The sequence below is a fragment of the Rhinolophus sinicus genome, chromosome 14, assembly GCF_057876585.1.
Source record: "Rhinolophus sinicus isolate RSI-liver-muscle chromosome 14, RSI-T2T, whole genome shotgun sequence".
In the NCBI taxonomy this organism is placed as follows: Eukaryota; Metazoa; Chordata; class Mammalia; order Chiroptera; family Rhinolophidae; genus Rhinolophus; species Rhinolophus sinicus.
This window is the reverse complement of record NC_142514.1, coordinates 165246026-165258552: the sequence shown is the minus strand read 5'-3', so window position 1 is coordinate 165258552 and position 12527 is coordinate 165246026. Positions and strand designations below refer to the sequence as shown.

General features: G+C 44.1%; 1 protein-coding gene across 5 annotated transcripts in view; it reads right to left on the bottom strand.

Moving 5' to 3' along the window:
• Nucleotides 1-1283: 1283 nt before the first annotated feature.
• The window catches only part of KIAA1549L (KIAA1549 like), a 253861-nt gene continuing 242617 nt past the window's right edge, over nucleotides 1284-12527 (bottom strand). For 4 of the 5 annotated variants that reach the window (XM_088789505.1, XM_074337085.2, XM_088789506.1 and 1 more), the window contains 4 exons: nucleotides 10182-10279; nucleotides 7595-7740; nucleotides 6306-6457; nucleotides 4156-4583 (listed from right to left, as the gene is read on the bottom strand). In XM_088789505.1, the coding sequence (XP_088645631.1) occupies nucleotides 4302-4583; nucleotides 6306-6457; nucleotides 7595-7740; nucleotides 10182-10279 (678 nt within the window). In that variant the 3' untranslated portion in view covers nucleotides 4156-4301. Of the gene's footprint in view, nucleotides 4584-6305; nucleotides 6458-7594; nucleotides 7741-10181; nucleotides 10280-12527 lie in introns of all 5 variants that reach the window. The other variant, XM_088789508.1, reaches the window with a different exon arrangement.

The following is a 12527-nucleotide window of genomic DNA, read 5'->3' as shown; positions in this document are numbered from 1 at the left end:
ACCCCTGAAAGCATGAATTAGCAAGTATGAATGGGTTTCTAGTCCTTGCAAAGTTCCTTGACTAAAATACCTTTAGAACTGACTCCGTGGTAGAGTTTAATCTCCAATACTTGCTGCATCTGAGTCAGGCACTGCTCCAAGCTAACTTACTGTCTTTCCCTAAGAGCGTTTGGCTGTATTTTGTAAGTCCAAATTATTTTCTGGTGTGTGGAAGAAGGAATGGGTTAAGTTTAAATTCTGCTCTCAATCTTTTAAAATAATATCTGTTATTTTATTCATTAAACATTGAGTGCCTGGGTGTTATGTAGAAAAAAAAAAAGCTTATTTATCTCTAATCAATATTTAAATCTTTTGATCCATTTCCCTAATTTCTGCCTGTTAGAGAAGCATTTCCTTTAGTCAGGTATTTAAATTCCTCTCCTCCTCCATCTGTACTCTCTCTCAGAAGTTTTTTTTAAATCATAAATCTAACAATCTCCTATCCATTCTTCCACCAAGATTGCTCAGAAATTACATGCCCGTCTGCTGAATTCTTAAATTAAAAAATGCACAGATAACTTCTCCTGGGACCAGAGAATTGATTCTTACATAATCCATCCTGTTTTAGCCAGCTTAGGCTACTATAACAAAGTACCATAGGCTGGGTGACTTACATACAACAGAAATTTATTTCTCACAGTTCTGGAGGCTGGAACTTCAGATCAGAATGCCAGCGTGGTAGGGTTTTGGTGAGAGCCGTCTTCTAGGTCGCAGACTGTCGACTTCTTATTTTATCCTCCCAGGCAGAAAAGAAGGCAAGAGAGCTCTCTGAGGGGGAAAGGGGGTCCTTTTCATAAGGACACTAAATCCATTCATGAGGTCTCCAGTCCTATGATCTAAGCACTTCCCTAGGCCTTACCTCCTAACGCCATCACAGTGAGGGTTAGGATTTCAACACATAAATTAGTGGTGGTGGGATACAGTTCGTCCACAGCACACGATGAAAGAGGCAACTTGCTGCTCCATAGGTAACAACTGCTATTTCAGATCATAGGTACCAGGGCGCACAACAGATCTTTTCCTGCACCACTGGACTGCCTCCCCCAGTGCAGAGCATGGAATCTGCTACCTCCCAACGACAAGTTATCAGGGCCTCCCTGCCTGCCTGTTTGGATCCATGGCACTGAGAGAGGTATACACCCCTAATCTTGAACAGCAGTTGAGAACACCATTTCCTTGATGGCACTTTCTGAGAAAAGCCATAATGCATTTCTTTTCAGAATGCAGAAAATTCACATCAAAACTAGTTCCAAAAAATGTTTATTATGCCACAAATGCATTGTTCTCTATACACTTTATCTGAAGTTCTTTACATATTCAGTCATCTTTTGTCTTCACAAGAACATAGGGAATCTCTTATATGACCCTTGTCTACTTTTTAAAGTTCCTAGCAGAGTTCAAGAAATGCATCATAGACAAGCGTGCAGGCAGCATGGTGAAATGGAAAGCAAGTTGGATCATGAATCAGCAGGCTTGGGCTGGAATCCTCAGGCAGGTCACTTCACGTCTCTGGACTTTCACTTCCTTCTCCAAGGTCACCAAGGTCTTTGTGGCTTCTTCAACTATCTGGAGGGTCATGAGGAATACAAAGCCTCTGGCTTCTCATGAGACTCTATTTGTACTTCCATGAGGCACTTTGGACCATCTGCCTTTTCACAGAACCAGTGGTCCAGGTATCTGTCATCTCCATGAGTTCAAGAGACTTCAGAGATGGGACTACATCTTAGTCACAGAAAATCAAACAATGGCGGCTGTCTCCCCATTGGTGGGAACACATGAACAGAGGGACTTCTTTCAACTTAAAGTTTTCCACCCATATACTTTTCTTAAACTGTGGTGTCTAGTTTAGGGGAGCGTCTGATTTAGCATGCTGTATTTTTAGTTGTCTCAGTTGACTAACTTAGTATTTCGTGGGGTTCTGTAAAGACTGCAATGATTTTTCTCTCCAACCTCTTAGCCATCTGGAGCCATACCTCTGCAAACCGTAGGCTCATTCTCTGTAAATTACTGGCACATCCACAGCTCAGACACTGCCTTGGAAGCATGTGCATGTATTTTAATTACACTAAGTTCTTAAAACTTCATTTTCACATAACAGTATTTCTAGGTATTTACCAAGTAGACAAAGTACTGAGTTGATGTCATTGCACTGATGAAATATTAATATTATTGATAAGGCGGGACAATGTAGCTGACTTTATCAGACTCATACCATTTGCATGAAAAGGCTGAGTTTCTTTGGCTCTTTGTTCATTCAAGTGCATTGAATACCAATTTGGATAGACTTAGGCATTGCGTTAATCTGTCGATAAAATCTTGCACTGTCCAGTGTTTTGCAAGCTGATTTAGGTTTTGGATTACAACAACTGACCATTGGTAGAAATATACTGTATATACACATGGAAATTACAAAAATACATTTTATTTATAGCTGATTTCGTTTTAAGTAACAAAAAACTACCACTATGAAAGATCAACCAGCATACCAAAAGGACACTACCTAATATCATCTGAACAAGAGACTTATTTGGGGATTCCATGATACATCATCTCTAGAACATTCCAGAAAGGGCAATTTGCCATTGGGAAATAAAAACAGCTTCTTTGAAAAGTCTGTGCTTTGACAGTTTGAATCTCCCATTCTAATCAGTTCCATTCCTACTTTTCTCTCAACTTTTAAATTTTCACCTTCTCTCAGTAAAGACCAAAGAAACTCATGAGGAGAATGGAGAGATGGGCTCAGAAGGAATGGATATAGCTGAAGCCAGATGGATCTTGGGTGAAGACAGGACAGAATCTCGTTCTCCAACAGATACCAAGTGAATCCCCAACATCGTGAATGGCTCCCTAAGTTGGTGAGGGAACCAGCGTGTTTCCTCCCCTAGGCTCCCAGTCAGCAGCTGTTTTGCTTTGCACTGACCGTCTATGGCCAGTGCCTCAGGGCTCCAAGACGGTGTCCACACAGAGCTCTGGAAGCTGACTGGCCATGGCAGGGAGGGTGATTTGCAACCTCACCTTCACAAGGTCAGCAGACCTGCCATTTCAGCAAATGTCCTCCAGCGCCCATTAACTACAGGGGCTGGGAAGGGAGAGGACTGGCTAACTCCATACACTTTTTAAAACGTTATTTACATTTCAATGTAAATCAACAGATTTCCTACATTCAGAAGCTTCTATAAACAGAGAGTGCAGCCTAAGGAAACGGTGGATCCACTATTCCTGCTTGTAGCAGGCGTTAATTGCTAGTTCCTTTTGTATAACTCAGCTGCAGAGGCTGGACATCATTGTTGAAGAGACAGAGCTTTTCTTGTAAAAGTCAATGTATCTATTAATCCAAAAAAGAGAGATGCTTCATTCTCAGGCCATCTTCATTGCAGGGCAAAAAAAAAAAAAAAAAAAAAAAAAGAAAAAGAAAGAAAAAATATCCCCAAAACACAAACAAACAAACAAAAACTCCACCAATAACTGTTTTTCTTTTGTAGGTTTCTAAAAGCTCTTAGCACTGCTTCTCTTTCGGTTAGATCCCAACTTGCAGGGTACTTCAGTTCCAAAATAACACCTTTTTAAAAACCTGTCAACACAAATCGACCATTCCCTCTCATCTTCTCTTTCTTGGCCTTTGTTTAATTAATGGGGGAAAAAAGCATCAGGACTATTGATAGGTACAGTCATCTCATCGATAGCACTGATTTTCCTCCAATATGAATATGAATCTTTAAAAGAAAAGGGCTTAAGTTTCTTGGCTGGAGTCAGTGCCCCCCTTACAGACCAGAGGTGATTTTACCGATTAACGTCATGGCTGAATGAGAGAGAGTACAGTCTGGTGTTTAATCACACGCCTGAATTGCCTTTAACACCGAAACAGAGTGAACATGCAGAGGTCACCGAAGATAGAGGTATGTTCTCTCCTTCTGGTGATTTATTGAAATGTGGCATTGAACAGAAATCTGTAGGTTAGCTAGAGTCTCTTGTAACTAAGGCTCCTTAGGGAAATACACCCATAGTTCAAAACATTTAACATAACAGAATATCAAACATGTGGTCCCAAGTAAGGACTTCTTGATGTACAATCAGCTGAATAAGCTGAAAATCCAGTCATTTAAGAGTTTCCTTTGTTTCCCAGAAGCCCCACTGGTCACCTTTTCAGAAACTGAGGGTGATAATGACTCACTTGTTGTCTAGGCCTCAAGTCCCAGCACATTAGGCTTGAGAAACCCGAAGACTGTCTTTGTGGAGTTTGGAAGTCCCATCAGGCTAAGGCATTAGACCTGGAACTCAAACATGTCTGTCTGTTTCTTGGCGAGCTTGGCCACCTCTTCCCGAATGGCCTTCACGAGGGCCGCTGTGGAGATGTTGGTCAGTGGTGTGTCAGATGGGTCGTTCTCTGCCAGGCTCTGCTGGGACGCTGCTGTGGAGGGCACTGGGGCCTGCTCCAAGCTGGGGTGCATGCTGGCTGGCTGGCTGTACTGGCGAGGGAGCCTGGAGGGAGAGTTCTGCTGGTAACGTGACCGGGGGTAAGCCTCGATGTACCCTGGGAGGGGGACCTGCAGAGAATGGTGGGAAAGAAGAGAGGGGCCTCAGGTTAGGAAAGGGCTAAAATCATAGGACACGTCTGATACCAGAAGCAGGAAGGGACCGAAGACAAGGAAAGAGATTTGGAAGAAAATGGAGGCCACATACCATGGTACAGATACAGAACCTGGAGTCAGTTTGTTTAGAAAATAGGTAATTTGTACTCACTGGATATGTTGGTTGGAATATACCTGGGTCTACATTTGAATCTACCTGACCACTTTTTAAATATAAGTAAAATCCAGTGAATAGAAGTGTTGAACCACTGTAACAACTCCAAAAATTATGGGACTTTGGAGATATTTGAGGGGGACAATAGTCCTACAAATCATGAGAGACCATCTTACAAATGTCATTTTACTATAGTGAGGCATAATAATGCTGAGTCATTTGCTAAAGATAAACTAAATTATGCTCCTATTTTAAAGAAGAAGGGGGGAAGGATATAATTCATTCTAGAATTTTAAAAATGCAAGATGGCATATATTTTTAAAATATTTTAGAAATTAAGGGGCTACATTTTGATCATCAGGAAAATTAATATATGCAGAATAACTTCACCCCTGATGATGAGCATTTAGAAGGGGCATTACTACAGTAAGAATGGATCTCAACACTGCGGTTGAGTTGAACCTGTAGAGGTAAAAGTACGGGCCCCAAAAGTTTGGACAAAGGGAAAAGATGACCCAGGCCTTGGGCGTCAATGTGTTTCCTAAATCTAGGATGAATTTCAAATGTTGAGACCAAACCCTAAAATGCATATAGTACTAGGGGCCTTGAGGTTCAGCCTGGAGATACAGCCTGCCTTTGTTATCCATGATGGATGATTTCACACAGGCAACCCACTAAGGGGCCATCAATGTGCTATTTTTGTTTGTTTGGATTTTTTTTTTTTTTTTTTTTTTTTTCACTTAGCAGCCCTTGACAGGTGACTAAAAGGCAGGTTTGGGTATGAATATCTAGGTTCATCTGGTTGCTGCTCCTCTTTGATCCAGGCTGGGCCAGGTCCACTGTATATAGGAGCCATATACTTCTAGCTATAATGATGGAAGAAACCAGGGGATGATGACGAGACAGTCATTGGTTGGAAGTCAGGCAGAAGCCTTAGGAGATACTTGCAAAATAATTCAGTCTTGAGTTTCTAATACTTCATTTTCTGGTATTTTGTCTAAAAAATTTTTACAGAATTTTAAAGTTAAAAGAAACAACTTTAAAAAGACTTTGGAGCCAGACAGATGCAGGTTTGAATTCTAGCCTTAGCACCTTACGAAAGTTTTGTGGCTTTAGATTAGGCCTCAGTTTCCTCATCTGCAAAATGGGATGCATCATGGGACTAATAATACCTATCTGATAGGACTGCTGGGAAGATTAAATAAGATCATATAAATAAAATCTCTAACAGGGTGTCTGGCACATAGAAAATACCCCCAAAATGGTAATTATTATAAAGGTGCATTTGATTAAGGTGGCCCTGCTAAAAAGAGGAGGAACCTAGACTAGAAGGCAGGTCTCAAGTTCCTCTGTCAAAGGACATCCTGAACCTTATCACACTGTCTCCTCCAAAATGCTTGGCTTTAGCCACCTAGTTGGTGGAAGAGGGGCTGAGATAACAAAACACTCAGTCTCAACCTCTCACCCATTTTCTCCCTGAGTGTAAACAGGTAAAGTTGTGTGCGAATCAGCAAGGGTCTCACCGAATCGGCCCACTGGCTCGGGAGCTCATTCTCTCCTGCATAGGACATCCAGGCCTGGTTCCTGTAGGATGAGGGAGGTGTCGGGATGAAGTAGCCGGTGAAGCCGGGTCTGTTGGCAGCTGGGATGGCAAACACTGCCGGCACTGTATTACCTGGCATGGAGGAGATGGATGGCGGAGATTAGGTTAGCGCCTCACCACTGGGCTGACATTTGCACAAGCTGGGGGAAGCTGGGAAACAGTGGAGGACTCTAGCATTGGGAAAAGGGGTAATGGCAGCAGACCTCCATCTGTAGCCCCAGCCCTGCTCACCTGCTGTGACTCAGACATGGCTTTCTAGAGTAATGATAGCTCAATTCCCCTCACTGAGCCCTCACCAGATCCCCCACACCCATCCCAACACCGCAGGCCTACTGGCAAGAGGAAATGACACCTTTGTGTCCAGGTGTTTTCCTCCCAGGAGGATGGATATTTTTAAAGAGCTGAGACAAGAAACCAAGAAGAATGGATTCCATTGGTGAAACTTCTGGACACAGTGATTGCTTTTAATAAGTGTTGACAACTGGGTGCTTGCAGTTTTAGCCTGAAAGATATGGTTTGAATGAACTGAAAAACCATTTAGGGCATGTACAGGACCTCCATGTTCATTTCAGTATCGTGTGCAATAACAAAAAATTGGAAACAACCAATGTGTCCCTCACTGGGGGAAAGGATAAACTGTGGTATGTCACACAGTAGAATACCATCTGGCAGTTTAAATGAATGAATTAGATCTCTATGTATGTAGTAACCGGGAGAAAACTTGAAAGCAATGTTGAGTCAAGAAAACAAAGTACAAAAGGAAATGTATAGCTTGATACCACTTATATAGATATAAAATATATAAAGCTTTAATATATACTGTTGTATACACATACATATGTAGCAAAAGGTTAACACCTAAGATTAAGGATTGTGATTACCTCTGGGGAGAAGAGAAATGAGATGGGGGTGGGGAGCTGTATCCGTAATGCTTTAAAATATATATAATAATTAAAAAAACAGAAACAAAAAAAAAACAAAAACCCAAAGTCTGGCAAAATGTTAACCTATACTCTGACTGTAACACATCTGAATATTTTGTCAGATTTCAGATCTTTTTAATAAAATCGGTAGTAGCTCTTCTAGCCAGGCCTGCGGAAGGCACGAGGGGATCCAGAAATGCAGCAGGTCCCGCAGACGGCAGGTAGAAGGCAGAGTGCGGATTTGGGGCTGGGGTGCGCCGTGGGCTCCTTGCAGCCTCTTGCCCACCTGAGTAATTTAAAGCCGACTGATCCAACTGCGCCACGGACACGGGGCCTCTGGACACCTGCGCGAAGGAGGCGCTGTCGTGCAGCTGGGCCGGCTCCGGGGCGGACTCCGCCATCCTGGTCTTGCTGCCGACGTCCGAGGTGGACCTGGGCGGGCAGAGGGACTCCGTCAGCCGCCTACCTGGACCGCAGCCCCCGGGCAGTTACCTCGGGGAGCCGCAGGGCCTCCAGCCCCATTATGGTGGGGTCCTCAGGCCTGGATTTGCCCCCAAATAACACGGGCGGGGGCAACACGTCCAGACCCGTAATAGCCATCTTGGCGCCCGAGCTGGAATCATTTTTAGATATATTCAAGGTCACTGCTCCCCTGAGGGTGACTCCTGTGTCTCTGGGAGTAAAACACTCAATTTCCATATAAAAATAAGCCAAGCAATTAGCGCTTGGTATTAGCAGGGGATGGTAGACCCGGGAGGTGATGACATCATTGGCAGCCAATGAGAAAGCTTTGTCTGGAGTGGGGGAAGGGAGCGACCCCCATCCGGACACCAGGACGGGTGACGGGAGGGCTGGGAGGACCACGTTCCCTGCTGCTACTGCCAGAAAGAAAAGAGCTCAAGACTCTGGGAAACTCCAGGGGCAGGAGACTAGCACTTCAGCACTTCCAGGGTATTCTGAATGAGACAATACTGGTTTTGGTCCGACAGGCAAGCAGAGAATCCGGCCCATTGAACAGATCCTGTTTCCACTTAGTGCTCAGAGAGCTGCATAATTAGAGGGCAGCCTGAACTCAGCGGGCACGGGCCTCTGCCCTTATTATGAGAGGTGCTTTAGCCACAGACTCTGTCTTCCTTTTCACAGAGGGACTCCAGCCTCCCCTACAATTAAAATGGCAGGAAGGCAAAGACCGCTAGAGCAGGTAGCAGGCAGCCAGCTCACAGGGCCCCCCTCTGAGCAGAGGAGCAAGAGGCTGCCACTGTCACTTAGGAGCAAACAGAGCCACAGCAAGGGAGCCCGGTATGGAGGCAGAGGTCTGGGTACCTGCTCCTCCCTTCTTTGAGCCTCAGTTTCCTTGTCTGTAAACCAAAAGGGGTGGATGACCCTATTCTGAAGGTTCCTCCCTGGTTGAATTCTTTGGGTTTGTATAGAGGGCAGTGCCCTCCTGATAGTTGGCAAGGATGGCAGGCAGTGTGGCAGGACATGGGAGGAGACTGGTGGTGGAGAGAAGAAATGAAATGGATGCTGGCCTTTGGCAAGTCTACCACAAATGGCGGCCATTAAGCTCCTCCCAACCGGAGCCCTCAGCAGTAACTGAGAAGCCCTGTGCTATTCCCCAGGGAGGGCTAAACACAGAGGCTGTGATGATTTGACTGTAAATCAGGGTGGGTGCTGGAGGCCCAGCAGTGTGGGGTCTCCCTTTCTGAATCCCTCCCTCCTCTTCCCAGTCTGCTCACTCCCACAGTCCTGGCTTCCCACGTGCTGTTCCCAGCACTGCTACTCCTTCAGGAAGCCCTTCCCAGGAGAATTCCTGGGTTCTGTGCCATACACTTGGCCACCTGTGAGGAATCCCACAGGCTTTGAGATCATTTACAGATAAGGAACCAGGGACCAGATAGGTGAAGCAACTTGTCGGGAGTTACACAGCAGGTTACTGGCAGGTTAGATGGAACCCTGGTCTGCTGTTCCCACCTTACCCTGAACTCGGCTGGCACCCAGCCGTGCTGTCCACACACAGCTCTGCATTCTAAACCACTGGATATAAGGGCAGGATTGCTTCTGAGGGAAGTCATTTTTCTTCACTGTTTTCACCAAATTCAAGACGGTGGTCCACAGACAGGGTGGACTAGCGTGTTGGGGGAGGGCCGGTTGTTTCTCCCAGCCCTGGGCATGACGACTCTTTCCCAGCACTCATGGCCTTTCTGTTTCTTGTCTACCTTTATTAAAAACATCTGCTTTTTATATTATTACAGAGCAAAGAGAATACTGGACATGTGCTTCACAATACTGTGTTTCCCCCAAAATAAGACTGGGTCTTATATTAATTTTTGTTTCAAAAGATGCATTAGGGCTTATGTTCAGGGGATGTCATCCTGAAAAATCATGCTAGGGCTTATTTTCCGGTTAGGTCTTATTTTGGGGGAAACATGGTAGACGTATCTGAATTCCTGTGTTCTCAGCCTATCTCTCTTGAAGTCAAGAGTTAGGGGCCCCGATATGCTGGCTTCTTGGACACCACCCCGAAGGGACTTTTGGATGCACACACATGGCAGGAGGTGCCCAGACTTGAGGCAGCCATTGCAGTGGCCCAAACTGGAGTAATGTTTGGATGCTCAAGGTCAAAGATGGGGCTTTCAGGATATGGGGTGCTTGAGTTTGGGTTTTAACTGTGGGTTCTACAGGACTTTCTATTTAAAATGACAAGAAAGTAGGTCAGCCTTCTATGGCCCCTCTTCCTTCCTGGTACTCGGGGTGCTCGAGGCACATGGCTATCTGTACAGGTGATGGGCAGGGCATGAAGGAAGTCTGTTGGGTCAGGGTTCCTAGGACCAAACCCTTTCCAAATATTCCAAACAAAGCAAAGAATGTGTTACCGCCTGAGAGAAGCAACTGCCACAGGGCCAGTCCGAGGAGGTACAGGTGGTGGGGGAGAGCCCATGACCATTTCAGGAAGCTGGGAAAACCTGTAGGCCTATGAATGACACAAGCAAAGAGAGGCAGATCTGTCAAAACCCAGAACTGAGCAACACACGGGTTCTTCTTATTTAAAAGGGAAGCAAACTTCCGAGGGTCAGGCTTTCCTTCCTTCCTCAAGCTTTTCCTTAGATCTTCCTTAGCATGTTCCCCAGCCCCTCTTCTGTCTCATCTCCTACCACTTTCCCCTTTGCTTGGGCCACTGGGTGCAGCTCACACTGGCCCATGCGGGGATCAAACAGGCAACCTTGGTATTGTTAGCACCGCGCTCTAACCAACTGAGCTAACCGGCCACTCCCTGCTTGGGCCACTGTAATCACAGAGTCCTTCAGTTGTTCTTTGCCAAGGTGTTCTTGGCAGTTGACTTTGCCAAGTTCTTTCCCGCCTGTGCTTCTGTACATGCTGCTCCTTCTCCCTGGTGTGCTATTATCATCGCTTATTTATTTATTATCTGTCATGAGCTAGACTGGAATGAGGGCAGGGACTTTGTTGTCAGCTAAATCCTTGTGCCTGGAACAGTGCCTGGTATATCACAGATGATCAATGAATATTAGATGAAGGAATGAACCACTGATTGCATTTTACTTTCTCACTTATGGAAAGCAGGTTTCGTGCTGGAAAGCAATGGGTTTGGAGTCAGGAGTTATGGGTGGAGGGGCTAGTTTGATGATGAATAGACTTTGTGTCCCTAAGCAAGTTGTCAGGTGACCTCTCTGGGCCTCAGTGTCTTCTTCAGAAATGGGGGAAGGATGCCTTGCTTAGAGGGGTGCTGCGAAGATCAGGCAAGTCAGTGTATGTGTACATATTTTGCAACCTATAAAGCACTATTCAAAGCTACAGCATTGGAACTATCACAAAAGTGAAGACTTTAATCTACACTTGAGGGGATAAAAGGACAACGGTCAGTGATAGGATCAGAGAGCCAGGCCACACAGCTTTCTTTAGCAAGAGAAAAATCTAGAAATGCTCTCTGAGAAAACAAAGCTTAACTTGTGCTTCTCATTCATTTTTTTTCTGTAGGTGTCATGACCTGCCAGATCTCTCGAGGAACAGGATGACAAGATGTTAAACCTGAAGGCATCAGGACAAAAAGAAACAGTAGAAGGAATCCATAAATAGGATTCTTTAAATGGAATGAGTCTTCTCCCTCTAGCATTATGGCAGACTACACATTTGTAAGGGCTAACCCACTAAATAGCAACTAGATCCTGGGTAAAACATACCTTTTAATGAACCAAAGGAATTAATTGTAAGATGCAAAGGAATATCAAGGACTCTACCCTCTCCTGGCTCCCACACAAACACTCCTCAGCAAATTACAATAAAACCATGAGCTGAAACCAGAGATGGAAATAGTGAGTATTAAGCAAATAGGAAATGTTGGGTTGCCTAGATGACAAACGTCATATTGACAATCAATTAAGAGATTAAGCTTTGGGACAGGGCAAGGTGAGGCAGGTGAACCTCAAACACTCACAGCCAACCTGGAAGGGGGCTATCCTTGGTCCCTTCCAGGGTGGAAGGTTGGTGTGCTCCCAGGCTCAGGCAGAAGCAACTGTAAGTCATTTTGGGAGAAAGGTGTCTCTAAACTAGGTTCTCAGGATTAGCACAAATTAAGGTGAAGCAAACAGGAGTTCTTAATCAAAGACTGGAAAACACACCAGAAAATGTAAGTGAAAGTCAGCAGAAAAAACAAACAACAAACAACTTTTAAGGACTTTAGAGTTTGAAAATTCCAGATACAAAACAGATTATAACAATGCAAGAAACTTTTTAAAAGAAAACAATGGACCAGACAGAGATACTACCAGGAATAACCTGGCAGATTTGAAAAAGAACAAATAGAACTTTTAGAAGTGAAATGTAATTACTGAAATCAAACTCTCAACATGGGGGAATTAAGTCATAGATTCATCACAGATGAAGATAAAAATCAGTAAACTAGAAAAGAGAATTGAAGAAATGACTAAGAATGAAACTCAAGGATACAAGGAGATAGAAAATATAATTTATATTTTATATAAAATATAAAAAAAGTAAAAGAAGATGAAATAAGGCCTAATATCCAGCTAATGAAAATCCTAAAGGAGAGAAGTTAGAAAAAGGAAGAGAGGCAATATTTGAAGAAGCAATGACTAAGAACTTTCCTGAATTGATAAAATCAATAAATTAATCATTTCAGGAAGTACAATGTATCCCAAGCAGGATAAATAGATATATTGTAGTAAAATGACAAAATACCAAAG